The 15318-nt window shown below is 40.1% G+C and overlaps 1 protein-coding gene across 2 annotated transcripts in view; it reads right to left on the bottom strand.

Moving 5' to 3' along the window:
• The window catches only part of LOC126236130 (TELO2-interacting protein 1 homolog), a 153475-nt gene that overhangs the window by 15311 nt on the left and 122846 nt on the right, over positions 1 to 15318 (bottom strand). For both annotated transcript variants that reach the window (XM_049945207.1, XM_049945208.1), the window contains one exon: positions 7768 to 8058. In XM_049945207.1, coding sequence (XP_049801164.1) covers positions 7768 to 8058 — 291 coding nt within the window. The remainder of the gene's footprint in view (positions 1 to 7767; positions 8059 to 15318) is intronic.

Here is a 15318-nt window from a genome sequence, read left to right as displayed (position 1 = left end):
CATCTTGTCTATAGCAGACCAAAAACTGTTGTGCAGCACGCATCCTTTGCTCTTTGTGCTGATCAGTGAGCATTTTTGGAATCCACCTCACACACAGTTTCTGATATCCAAACTGTTAAGTGCCAAATGTGTACATTGAGGGTCCAGCAACATTTTGGAATTTGTTTGCCAGACCACTAATCATCAATCACTGATCACTTTGAATTTTTTGGTTCACTTGATCAATGACATTGTCAGAATTTATACTGGGTCTGCCACTCTGCTGTTCATCATGAATATTTGTACAGCCATTTTGAAAATCTCGACACCATTTTCAAACTTTTTTGTCACTCATTTTTCAGGACCAAAAAAGGCACAACTCACAATGGATTTCAAGCAGCGGAAGATCCTTTTGATGGCAAAAATATAATCACACTGCATTCTTCACAACTGGTGGGATCTACTATTGTCTCGGCCATTTTGATCTGCTTTCACTGATTGGCAATCAACTACTGGATCAAACCAATGCTGCAGTAGTTTCCGAAATATTCGGTAGACACTGCTGCACGCATGAAACCCCATTCAGGCTTACCATCAGTTAAATACTGGTCACGAGACCTTAGTTTAGGAATACGCCTTGTATGTCACATTCTTAATTGTGGATGAGTTGTTATACAACATTATTTATTTACCATGGTTGGTCTGACAATGTTCACTGTTAGTTTCTTTTTCATATAACTTATACCACCATACCTTGTTTTTCAATATTGTTCAGACAACCACTTCAAAATGGTCTTGGTGGCCGAAACCACTTATGGTAACAGAAAATAAAAGTATGAATGGTGCTGTTATTTGATTCCAAGTAATTACTACAGATGTGGATCTCGCATCATCATGTTCCAAGTGCCACACAAAAAATTATAAAGCAAATATTAATCAGCATTTTGGTCACTGTTGCTGGTGGGCTACATCAGAGCATATAATACTAATGGGACAATGTACTGATTTCTCTCTCATCTTTATAACTGCTTAACGGGAGGTAATAACAACCATTCTTTGATTGGATGTTAGAAATGGGGCAGAGCGAAGCAAAGGTTGTATACATAATTTTACAGGCCCATACTGGCAAATTAGGAAGGAGTTGCTGTTATGACGTTATCCTACTTCGCAATTTGGTGATGGTTAAGATGTGTTATTGCAATGGGTTTCTTACTATGGTTTAAAACCAAACTTTATGAGGCAGTTACATAGGTGCAGTCTGTCCTTTAGCCAGCTACTTCTGGCACCCAAGATAATTAAAGCTTACAATCATCATCATGATTAATGTTGGCGGACTGTCCAATTATTTTTATTTCCTCTCATATCTTCTTTAGGAAGGTAAGTGGCAGCTTAGCTAGGACATGGGCTGTCTTATGGTAAGAGAGGCTTGTGCTTTCTTAGGCCTGTATCAACAGGTCTCCAACATAAACTTATTTGTACTTACAAATGACATCAGTGTGTGCAACATATTGACAGGATCTTTGGGTCCTAATGCTGTTACTCCTACAAAGGATGTGCTTAATGTCCACATAGTGAACAACACTGTTCACAGGGACAGTGACTCTCTAAACATACTGTAGAAGAACAGTGTGGGGCTGTTCCATCTACAAATCTCAGACGTATTTTTATGATTGCTTTCTTTGTGAACTGAAGGTGGTATAAAGCTTCTGCAGTTCTGTTACAACGTACAGGTATCAATTGTAAATAGGGTCAAAACCATGTTAAAAATGTAATGGTAAAAAAACTCTAAAGTGTGGTTCACACATGAAGATATGATGAATGATACATGATAAATACAGCTGTGATCACTAACAGAACTGTACAAAATTTAGAAAAATAGAACAACAGTTTTGTGCAGATGTACCTGTTTCGAATTTATGCTATAAGAGGCTTTCAAAAAGTTTCCATCTGAAGGCCGTACAATCCAGAATCAGTATGCCAATCAGGCAAAATTGGTATCAGCATTGAAGCAATCATCCCACCAATGAGCCAGGTTGAATATAAGAACTTGATAAAATATCACGACCTGTTGCGTGAAGAAGTCTTCGACCCTTCATGGCCTTTTTTAAGGGACTGAAAGGAGTGATAATCACATGGAGAGAGTTCAGGACTATAAGGCAGGTGCTCACGTGTCTCCCACTTGTCTTGGCACAACTTCTGTGTTATAACATTTGGAATATGGGAAGGTGTGTTACCACCAAACTTGGCGCAACATGCCAAAAAAGTCATTTTCGACAGACATGCTGCCCCACACAAATACTTCAAACTCCAGGGGTGTCTATCACTGCCTGTCCTTACACATCCCAGAAAAGAATAACAGCACGCTGATCTATTTGGAAGCATTTGGTAATAACATTGGCATAGTTCACATCTACACATGTACCACACATACATCAGAAAGACATGATGCCCACTAATCCCTCTACCAACATGTTGGTGATTATATACCGGCGTTGGAGTTACATTATGTTGCATATATGCTACAACAACGCACTCAAATTAAAATTTATTGATCATCCTTTATTGTCTGCTGCAGTCGCAATTGTTTTTGTTGATGTTGATGATGATGATGATGATTATTTCAGTCCAGAGACTGGTTTGATGCAGCACTCCATGCATGCTACTCTACCCTGTGCAAGTTTCCTCATCCCCCAAGTAACTACTGCAGCCTACATCCTTCTGAATCTGCTTAGTGTATTCATCTCATGGTTTCTGCAATTTTTATCCTCCACGCTTCCCTCCAGTGCTAAATTGGTGATCCCTTGAAGCCTCAAGATGTGTCATACCAACCAATCCCCTCTTCTAGTCAAGTTGTGCCACATATTCCTCTTCTCCCCAATTCTATTCAATACTTCCTCATTAGTTACATGATCTACCCATCTAATCTTCAGCATTCGTCTGTAGCACCACATTTCGAAAGCTTCTATTCTCTTCTTGTCTAAACTATTTATCGTCCATGTTTCTCTTCTATACATGGCTACACTCCATACAAATACTTTCAGAAACGACTTCAAGACACTTAAATCTCTACTCGATGTTAACCAGTTTCTCTTCTTCAGAAACACTTTCCGTGCCATAGCCAGTCTACATTTCACATCCTCTCTACTTCAACAATCATCAGTTTTTTGCTCCCCAAATAGCAAAACTCATGTACTACTTTAAGTGTCTCATTTCCTAATCTAATTCCCTCAGAATCACCTGATTTAAATCTACTAAATACCATTATCCTCATTTTGCTTTAGTTGATGTTCATCTTATATCCTCCTTTCAAGGCACTGTGCATCCGTTCAATTGCTCTTCCAGGTCCCTTGCTGTCGCTGACAGAATTACAATGTCATCGGCAAACCTCAAACTTTTTATTTCTTCTCTATGGATTTTATTTTCTACTCCAAATTTTTCTCTTGTTTTCTTAACTGCTTGCTCAATATACACATTGAATAACATCGGGGATAGGCTACAACCCTGTCTCATTCCTTTCTTAACCACTGCTATCCTTTCATGCCCCTTGACTCTAGCAATTGCCATCTAGTTTCTGTACAAACTGTAAATAGCCTTTTGCTCCCTGTATTTTACTCCTACTACCTTCAGAATTTGAAAGAGAGTATTCCAGTCAACACTGTCAAAGCTTTCTTTAAGTCTACAAGTGCTAGAAATGAAGGTTTGCCTTTCCTTTACCTATCTTCTAAAGTACGTCGTAGGGTCAGTATTGCCTTGCATCTTCCAACATTTCTACAGAATCCATACTGATCTTTCCCGAGGTCGGCTTCTACCAGTTTTTCCATTCGTCTGTAAAGAATTTTTGTTAGTATTTTACTGGCGTGACTTATTAAACTGATAGCTCAGTAATTTTCACATTTGTCAATACCTGCTTTCTTTGGGATTGGAATTATCATATTCTTCTTGACATCTGGGGGTATTTTGCCTGTCTCATACATCATGATCGCCAGATGGTAGAGTTTTGTCATGGCTGGCTCTCCCAAGGCTATCAACAGTTCTAATGGAATGTTGTCTACTTTCAGGGCCTTATTTTGACTTAGGTCTCTGAGTGCTCTGTCAAATTCTTCTCGCAGTGTCATATGTCCCATTTCATCTTCATCTACGTCCTCTTCCATTTCCATAATATGGTCCTCAAGTACATCGCCCCTGTATAGGCCCTCTATACACTCTTTCCACATTTCTGATTTCCCTCCTTCGCTTAGAATTGGTTTTCTTCTGAGCTCTTGATATTCATGCAGGTGGTTCTCTTTTCTCCAAAGATTTCTTTAATTTTCCTGTAGGTGGCATCTATCTAACCTCTAATGATATACGCCTCTACATCCTTACATTTCTCCTCTAGCCATCCCTGCATAGCCATTTTGCACTTCCTGTCGATCTCATTTTTGAGACGTTTGTATTCTTTTTCTTCTGCTTCATTTACTGCAATTTTATATTTTCTCCTTTTATCTATTAAATTAAATATATCTTCTGTTATCCAAGGATTTCTACTTGCCCTCGTCTTTTTACCTACTTGATCCTCTACTGCCTTCACTATTTCATCTCTTAAAGCTACCCATTCTACTTCTACTGTATTTCTTTCCTCCCATTCTTGTCAATCATTCCCTAATGCTCTTCCTGAAACTCTCTACAGCCTCTGGTTCTTTCAGTTTATCCAGGTCCCGTCTCCTTAAATTCCTACCTCTTTGCAGTTTCTTCAGTTTTAATCTACAGTTCATAATCAATAAATTGTGGTCAGAGCCCACATCTACCCCTGGAAATGTCTTGCAATTTAAAACCTGGTTCCTAAATCTCTGTCTTACCATTATATAATCCATCTGAAACTTTCCAGTGTCTCCAGGCCTCTTCCACATATACAACCTTCTTTCATGAATCTTAAACCAAGTGTTAGGTATGATTAAGTTATGCCCTGTGCAAAATTCTATCAGGCGGCTTCCTCTTTCATTCCTTACCATCAGTCCATATTCACCTACTACTTTTCCTTCTCTTCCTTTTCCTGCTATCAAATTCCAGTCCCGCATGACTATTAAATTTTCCTCTCCCTTCACTATCTGAATAATTTATTTTATCTCATCATACATTTCTTCAATCTCTTCATCACCTGCAAAGCTAGTTCGCAAATAAACTTGTAGTACTGTGGTAGGAGTGGACTTCATGTCTCTCTTGGCTACAATAATGCATTCACTACGCTGTTCATAGTAGCTTACCCGCACTCCTATTTTCTTATTCATTATGAAACCTACTCCTCCATTACACCTATTAGATTATGTGTTCATACAGGGTGTATACGTGGACAAGGAAAAACAATTCCAGGATATCCCGGTTAAAAAATAGACTTTTTCCTGGCGAAAATATATTTTTTCTGTGCTAAGTGACAGTAGGCTTTCTGTAGATTTTCCCTTGGAACCATAAAACGTATCAATCCTTTGAATGGGTAATGTTTTATACACTGACGTAGAGCTTCCCAGAACTTTAGGGGGGTGGGGGGCGGAAGGAAGAGAAGTTTTGGAAAGACCTTTGATGAAAAAAAGGAGAGTAGTTTTGGAAAGACCTTGATGCACAGCAATATATATGCTGCATATTCTTGTATTATGAAAGTATAAATTCGAATTCCACCAAATGCAGCATGTCAGTTTCTGTGGCGTTGAAATCGAGATTGGGGTGCCCTTTTGTAGGTCAATTACATCTCATGCCACATGATCTCGCCAGCTGATATTCAGAACATAGGACATGTTTTGTAGTCAGCCAATAGCAAGAGCACTCTGAAGTAGTGCTAACACACAAAGTATATAGTGTAGCTACAAGAAAAGCTAAGCTTTCAAATGTAATATTGATCGTTTTCTTTGTGTGTGTTATACTTTCAGATACATCATACAAATGTGTCAGTAAATTTAAAAATTATAAATGTCTGGCCTTCTGGACTTGAAATTCTTCTAAGTGCCTTGTCCTCAAAGTGTTAAGTTTTAAACAAGAGTCAAATGCTCTGTGACTTAAGAAATTCATCCCACATTCTCACAAATAATGTGAGTTGTCTTGAATAAAAGGAAATTTACTTTGAAAATAATGCTTTTCAAACCACCATTTGCAATACTTTCCCAAGACTGTTAGAAACAGGTTCATTTCAGCAGATGCCACAGAGTGCCAGAAAACAGGCGTTATGCACATGCACAGCTGGGGTGAAGTAAGAAGCCCACATGTTCATATGTATAAAGCAGTAAGAAATCTTTCATTATACCATAAAAGAAATAGGGCATCAGAGGATACTCCAAGAGCAACGGAATTTCGTAAACCAAACTAAAATGTATAATTCGGCTTGAAGTTCATATTGGTTTGTCCATATTCACAATGAAGTAGGCCTCACCTGATACTAAGCTTTTCAGTGTGATTTCTGGGATGTAAATTTTCTTGCAGTACCAGTACTGCACTATTTCATGTTTGGTTCTTTATTATCACGTAATGCCATACATGGCAGAAGATGAAAATGTGCACTTGAAATTCAGCGAACAATTGGAACTAGGCAATACTGTGGAATGAAACACTTCTGTTTCGAATAAATTAAGTGTCTCAGCAGAAAAGATTAGTAAACCAAATTTCTGTAATAAAATGACAAAAATAACTTCACTATTCTGCAAGGTGATTAATGCTTGACTGCCAAAAATGTGGAATTAAAATAAAATCATAAAATTTAAAACTAATAATGTATTTTTGCCTTTCTTAATTATGTGAATCTATTTCAATTCAGTTGATACTCATGGCCACAGAAATCCATTTTGTTTCATTTGACATGGGAGCTGTAAACGCAGAGGAAACAGTGAAATCACTTAATGTAAACACGGGCCATGTGAATTCCGAAAAATTCCCGGGTTTTTCCCGGTTTTCTCCCAGATGAAAAAATTCTGGGTTTTTGCTGGATTTCCCAGGTTGTATACACCCTGTTATAACACTATAAATATTCACCTGACCAGAAGTCTTGTTCCTCCTGCCACCGAACTTCACTAATTCACACTATATCTAACTTTAATCTATCCATTTCCCTTTTTAAATTGTCTAATCTATCTGCCCAATTAAGGGATCTGACATTCCATGGTCTGATCCTTAGAACCCCAGTTTTCTTTCTCCTAGTAACGAAGTCCTCCTGAGCAGTCCCCGCCCAGAGATCTGAATGGGGAACTATTTTACCTCCGGAATATTTTATCCAAGAGGACACCATCAACATTTAACCATATAGCAAAGCTGCATGCCCTTGGAAAAAATTACGGCTGTAGTTTCCCCTTGCTTCCAGCCGTTCACAGTACCAGCACAGCAAGGTCGTTTTGGTTAATGTTACTAGACCTGATCAGTCAACCATCCCGGCTGTTGCCCCTGCAACTACTGAAAAGGCTGCTGTCCCTCTTCAGGAACCACACGTTTGTCTCGCTCGCAACAGATACCCCTACACTGTGGTTGTACCTACAGTACAGCTATCTGTATCGCTGAGGCACACAAGCCTCCCCACCAGTGGCAAGTGTCAAGGACCGTGGTTTATGGGGGGGGGGGGGCAGTGGCAATTATATGTTTTGTTAATAAAAAGGAACACTGGAACCGTGTTCAACTGTGCTGTCAGAATCCGGATCCTATTCCTGACCTCCAATCAATGTTGCAGAGTCCTAATTACCACATGTATTTAATAACACATGGTTGTGGTTGTTCAAGATAAGCTTTACTATTCTTCATCTAATGTGAGCTCCAACATGTAGATGCAGCACTGCTACTTACCTCTTGTTCTTGAGATGCTGTTGCTTCTGCAGCAAATCTTTTTCCTATTTCATCCATGCTGAGGGTCTCTGGTTCTTCTTCTAGGCATTGGTGCTTGTTCTGTTTGTATTCCAGCAGTTCTGTTACAAGGCTCATAGGCTTTAGTCTCTTTGGATCTGAGGGAATTTCTTCCCTTTGGGCCAACGGTTGCTTTTGACTCAACCAACTCCGTACACAACCAACAAATGCTCTCATCACATGTAGCTGGGCTAAAGAATGCTCATCATCCTGATGTTCAGTCTGAGATATTACCTGTGAACACAACCAGCCTAATTTTAATTAACAATGAAACATAAAATATGAGATTATGTTGTATTTATTTGATACTTCAATGAGAATGTATCAGTTTGTTAACATATTTCAAGATATAATCACATCTCTTTACTATTTAAATGATGTTTCATTTTAACTGTATTTTTATGTAGTAATGAAACTGCTTCCCCCACTACTTTCTGTTTTTCAACATGAACATTAGAAACAAATGTAGTAAAAACATCTAAAATATACACATTTATGAAACAATTCATACTCGCATTCACATTTTATAGCCTCTTTCAGTATGGTATGTTTCTGGCCATGTTCTTGTGAACTCCCAGGGCATCCAGATCTTTCCTGACTATCTTGTCACTTCAACTCTGTGGTCTTCTAAGGTTTCTCCTTTTTATGGCTTTCCTACTATTTTTAATATCCTTCTTCCCTTTTCAGTACATGTGCCACCCATTCAGTTTTCCTGCTCCTTATTTCTCACAACCACATCATTTTCTGAAACTTTCATGCCGAGATATTGGTAAAATTTTCTTCCTTAATACCTTGGCTTCAAAGGAAATGATATTACTCTCCACCATCTTGCTCAGTGTCTATGTCTCAGCTCTCCACATATTAAGACCAGTCACATAATTATCTTAAAAATCGGAGTTTGAATGTTCTGGTTACCAGATTATTGGTAAATAGTGTATTCATTGCAAACATGCATCTCTCTTCAGACTATTATCAACTCTTCCATTTTATTATTCCAATTAACAATGTTATCCATATATTTGAAGGACCCAACAGCTGTGATTCTCTCTACAACCCTACTCAGCAATGTTCCCCATACAAATATTAGTATGTGAGAAAATTTTACAGAGCGTAAAGATTGCAAACGTAAAATAATCCAGTCTCTAACCTCTGTGAAAGATAATTATTTAATAATATATATGAAACTCTCACCACCGTTGACAGTCATGTTTGAAAGTAGTGGGCAGCTCTTATGTACTCAGCTTGATCTAGGTGCAAGATTCAGTTTTGTACCCACAAAGACCACACTCCCACTGCTGAGTTCACGGACATGGTGTGGAGAAGGGAGCAGGGATAGGAGGTGTCTCCTGTCCTGAGAACTGGAGCATCACTCCAACGTGCATCCATCAGAGCCTCCGCTTCTCCTCCAGATGCTGAACCTTGGTTAAGCACGGTTCCTCTTACTCTCAGAGTGTTCCAGCACAATGTATAAATAGCAGATTTTGAATCTAATTCACATCCACACTACTCTGTAACCTACATGGTCCAATCACATTAACATGACCACCACCTATGTTTGAGGTCAACAAGCAATACTCCACTCACAGACGGCAGGTGACACCACTAACAATGAAGCATATTTAAAGCATGTCATAAAGGGCATGATCATTGACTTTCGGGCCAAGGGTGGAAGCATTTCCAAAACGACTAAGCCTGCAAATTGTTTGCTGTTGCTGTGGTTAAAATATACCATGGGTGGAAAAATGGCACTATCCAAAACTAGCACTGAGGCAACTGCGGTACACTGCAGGTCGCAAATGACAGGGTGAGCAATGGCTGTGGAGTTGTGTCTAGGTGAATAGTCACGCAACTGTTGAGCAACTAATCATGCAGACGAACTAAGGGGTTACCAACAGAGTCTCCTCAATGACCATTCACCAAACATTGTCGTGTACGGGTGTCTGCAGCAGGCACCTGGTTCACACACCCATGCGAATACCAGAACTGGAAATCCACTGAGGGATGACAGGTGGCCTTTTCAGATCAATCATGTTTTATGTTTCATCAGACAGATGACTGTTGGCCTGTATGGCACGAAACTTCTGAAAGCAAATGGTCCAGACAAGAGGAGAGAGAGTTATGGTTGGAGGAGTGTTTTTGTGCATTCCCTGGGAGATCTTGTCTTTCTGTAAGGCACAATGGATCAGCACAAGTATGCATCTATCCTTGGGGACTATGTTCACCCCTACATGCAGTTTGTTTTTCCTCGGCAGAATGGCATCTTCCAGCAGGACAACTCCCTAATGTGTCACACAGCTCGCAGTGTATTATGTGATTCTATGAGCCCCAGGATGAGTTTACCATACTCCCCTGGCCATCAAACTCCCTGGATTTAAACCCTTTAAACAGATTTGGGAATCTGTGGGATGACCTTGATCTGTCTGTGTCATGGATCCTTAAAAGAGAAATCTAGTGCTGCTGGCCATAGTACTGGAGTCGGCATGGTTCCACATCCCCGTTGGTACCTCCCAGAACCTCACTGCACTCTTCCTGCATGTCTTGCAGCAGCCCACACTGCAAAAGGTGGTTATTCAAGCTTTTGACAGGTGGGCACATTAATGTGACTGGCTATTGTATAATATCTGTTGTGTCATTGAGCTCTATGAGCTACTGTATTTACGAAGCTGCAACAAAGCACGAGTCCGTGTGTGTGAAATCTTATGGGACTTAACTGCTAAGGTCATCAGTCCCTAAGCTTACACACTACTTACCGTATTTACTCGAATCTAAGCCGCACTCGATTCTAAGCCGCACCTGAAAAATGAGACTCGAAATCAAGGAAAAAAAAAATTTCCCGAATCTAAGCCGCGCCTGAAATTTGAGACTCGAAATTCAATGGGAGAGAAAAGTTTTAGGCTGCACCTCCAAATCGAAACAAAGTTGGTCCATTGTAATATGAGACACAATTTAGGTCGAATGAATGATGATACAGCTACAGTAGTTTGGTACGAGTCATAAGCTTAGCAGTTAAGCTTTACCAGGTAGCCATTGCTATGTGTCAGGCGTATTTATATGTGTACCCTTCCTTTTCCACATGCTTCGTCTGGTTTGAATTGATTTCTTAATTTTCTTTGATCTGATAAGTGCCGTTCTCTTTGTTATAGGTGTTTACGTAACTCTAAGCTGAAGATGCATTACTGTACTGTGTCATGCATTGTTTGTCGCATTCTGATAATGAGTGTTTACAGCCTGTCGCCGGTCGCGGCATGGCTTGCTTTTGTGCGTGCTACCGCCGCTCACAATTTTTTTAAAAAAAAAAGAGGAATCGTCTCATTAGCAAACAATGGCAAGAGACTGCTATTTGTTGTTACTTACACTGCTGCTTTCTTTGATAATGATCAACAAGAACCAAATAATAGACTGTGAATTATTGAAGATGTTCTGAACTCTAGTACAGCGAAAATCGTTTAGCGAAAATTTTTCTCCGTTTGAAAATCTTTGCAGACGCCTCTTTAGTACATTACATTCTGCACAGAAATTAGTCATCTTAGATTTAAAAATATAGTCAATTGCCGTGCTTCATTTCTGACTGTATCACTATTATGCATAAGAATAATACGAATATAAACATGACGTGATATGTATATTCTTCCGCGTTTGCTGTTTTCTCACTCGTTTCGTAGTTTATTAGGCAGACAGAATTTAAATGAGATAGCAGCAAACACGAAAGAATACATGGCAAAATGTTTATATTCGTATTATTATTATGGTGAAGAGAATACTGCATGTAATTCACAATTCATAAAAGTTCCTATTAGCAACTATCTCTTCTCACAGGTAGGAAAAATTTCAGAACGTAGAGTTGGCCACATTGACAAACATCCCTAACAGTCTTGCCAGTCGGATTTTCGTAGTACATTGAAACGCTGCAACATTCGAAGATGAACAATACGGAATTTGTATCTACTTCGATGGATAACGTATGAAAATGCAGTGGTCTAAACTCGGGGCGGAGGAAAAAAAAGCTCGTCTTCCACCTTTTTTTCAATTTATTTACTGACGCAGAGGTTTTGGCGCCAGTATTTATCTTTGTACCTGCAAAGCATGCCTGTGTAGCACTACATATATTCGATGGCAGAAGTTAGTTGTGGTGGCATCTACCAACATTTTTCAGAACTACCGCTTACTTTGTACTCGATTCTAAGCCGCAGGTGGTTTTTTGGATTACAAAAACCGGAAAAAAGTGCGGCTTAGATTCGAGTAAATACGGTAACCTAAATTATCCTAAGGACAAACACACACACCCATCCCCGAGGGAGGACTCGAATCTCTGCCGGGATCAGCTGCACAGTCCATGGCTACAGCGCCTTAGACCGCTCGGCTAATCCCGCACGGCCAAAGCATGAGTCTAGTCTGCAACAATAACAAGGAGTTCTCTTTTTCGTGTTGCAGTTAAGTTACCAATACTATGACCAGCTTTCACTGTTTGTCATGCACGATGACTTGGTATGACTTGGTATCAGTATTTGTGATAATTCAATGCAGAGGTTTAAGGAAACTAATTTCTCTTCTCTGTCATTTTAAGATAACGTCCTTACGAAGGACCTAGGGAGACTGATGCCAGGAATCAAGTTAGTGAACAAAAGTAAAAATAAAAGCAAGGAAATTTTAAGAATTGTAAGATCTGATGTTTACCAGAAAGTAGACTGGACATTTGGGTGTGATATCCCAAAGAAATTATACTGTTTTCTATGTTTGATGTTTGCAAAAGAAAAATGCTTTGTCACTCAGAGATGTTGACAATCTTGGACATATATCACGGAAAATACAGTAGCACGGATGGTCTAACACACACATGGTTGCACAGCTGGACCAAAGTCTTCTACAATAACATGATAGTAAACAACTGGACAGTACGTACACACAGTCAATTGAAAGACATGATGATCGGAGTCACAAAAATTGTTACGTACACTCTTATTTTGAAGTGTTTCTGAGTTTTCACTTCATGGATATGATGAATGCAGTGATTCATCAAAACCAGAACTTTCTGCAACCTTATAAATTTCACCGCTGAGCCAGATGTTGATCTTAGCGATCACCTATCGAAGGCTACTGTTTGTAAACGCACTTCTAAACATACTCAAAATGATGTACTGGAAACTGGAAGTTTATCACGATTAAGTAAGGAAAGAAATTGGTGCCACTCATATTTTATCTGTTATCACAGATGAGATAACTGATATTTCAACAATTCCACTATTGAGCAATTGCCCCTCTCACTGTACAACACAGGGTAGAACATTTCAGAAGAGCCATATACAGGGTGTTTCAAAATTGACCGGTATATTTGAAACGGCAATAAAAACTAAACGAGCAGCGATAGAAATACACCGTTTGTTGCAATATGCTTGGGACAACAGTACATTTTCAGGCAGACAAACTTTCGAAATTACAGTAGTTACAATTTTCAACAACAGATGGCGCTGCGGTCTGGGAAACTCTATAGTACGATATTTTCCACATATCCACCATGCGTAGCAATAATATGGCGTAGTCTCTGAATGAAATTACCCGAAACCTTTGACAACGTGTCTGGCGGAATGGCTTCACATGCAGATGAGATGTACTGCTTCAGCTGTTCAATTGTTTCTGGATTCTGGCGGTACACCTGGTCTTTCAAGTGTCCCCACAGAAAGAAGTCACAGGGGTTCATGTCTGGCGAATAGGGAGGCCAATCCACGCCGCCTCCTGTATGTTTCGGATAGCCCAAAGCAATCACACGATCATCGAAATATTCATTCAGGAAATTAAAGACGTCGGCCGTGCGATGTGGCCGGGCACCATCTTGCATAAACCACGAGGTGTTCGCAGTGTCGTCTAAGGCAGTTTGTACCGCCACAAATTCACGAAGAATGTCCAGATAGCATGATGCAGTAATCGTTTCGGATCTGAAAAATGGGACAATGATTCCTTTGGAAGAAATGGCGGCCCAGACCAGTACTTTTTGAGGATGCAGGGATGATGGGACTGCAACATGGGGCTTTTCGGTTCCCCATATGCGCCAGTTCTGTTTACTGACGAAGCCGTCCAGGTAAAAATAAGCTTCGTCAGTAAACCAAATGCTGCCCACATGCATATCGCCGTCATCAATCCTGTGCACTATATCGTTAGCGAATGTCTCTCGTGCAGCAATGGTAGCGGCGCTGAGGGGTTGCCGCGTTTGAATTTTGTATGGATAGAGGTGTAAACTCTGGCGCATGAGACGATACGTGGACGTTGGCGTCATTTGGACCGCAGCTGCAACACGGCGAACGGAAACCCGAAGCCGCTGTTGGATCACCTGCTGCACTAGCTGCGCGTTGCCCTCTGTGGTTGCCGTACGCGGTCGCCCTACCTTTCCAGCACGTTCATCCGTCACGTTCCCAGTCTGTTGAAATTTTTCAAACAGATCCTTTATTGTATCGCTTTTCGGTCCTTTGGTTACATTAAACCTCCGTTGAAAACTTCGTCTTGTTGCAACAACACTGTGTTCTAGGCGGTGGAATTCCAACACCAGAAAAATCCTCTGTTCTAAGGAATAAACCATGTTGTCTACAGCACACTTGCACGTTGTGAACAGCACACGCTTACAGCAGAAAGACGACGTACAGAATGGCGCACCCACAGACTGCGTTGTCTTCGATATCTTTCACATCACTTGCAGCGCCATCTGTTGTTGAAAATTGTAACTACTGTAATTTCGAAAGTTTGTCCGCCTGAAAATGTACTGTTGTCCCAAGCATATTGCAACAAACGGTGTATTTCTATCGCTGCTCGTTTAGGTTTTATTGCCGTTTCAAATATACCGGTCATTTTTGAAACACCCTGTAGGATATCTGAGGCACCATCACTCACATGATTCCCATGTGCAGAGAGCTGTTGCATCCTGCAAAGAGACAAAGACAGGGAAACGAAATTCCAAAAACTGTTGCTGTAAAAGGCGCGTGTGACAAAATTAGCACCCAGTTTACTGAAAAACTTTAACTTCACAGAACATACTGTTCTGCAGCTTTATTTAATTCTGATAAGTTTGTTTTATATGCAAGTCAATTTCTGCAAATGTTGTTGCAGAGCTCTGATGAAACATATCCCTTCGCTGAGTGAAAAACGCTGAGAACGGAGCTTCAGATACTATACACGAAGAAGGAGGTTCTAACTCTAATAGGTGTTGTTCCACTTCTGCAATTCCCGCTCAAAAACAATTTGCAGGAGCATTTTCGTGAAACAATGAACTCCTGAAAATTGATTGTTATCATACCGATGACAATGTCTGAGGCTGAGCAAACTATCTCTATCCTGAAGAATTGCCCTGAGACCCAGTCTTCTTCAACCGTGAACTTCCCATCTTCAGTGTTCCCTTTGCTTCTTTTTCATCCTCCCTTGTTACTACCATTCATTTCTTTCTGTCTTTGTTGAAGATTTAACCCATTTTTTGTACCTCCCCTTTGACACTCTAGTTGTCCTTTTAAATTT

The sequence above is a fragment of the Schistocerca nitens genome, chromosome 2 (assembly GCF_023898315.1).
Source record: "Schistocerca nitens isolate TAMUIC-IGC-003100 chromosome 2, iqSchNite1.1, whole genome shotgun sequence".
Taxonomy (NCBI): Eukaryota; Metazoa; Arthropoda; class Insecta; order Orthoptera; family Acrididae; genus Schistocerca; species Schistocerca nitens.
The sequence above is the reverse complement of the archived record's forward strand: the minus strand, read 5'-3'. Positions and strand labels throughout refer to the sequence as shown.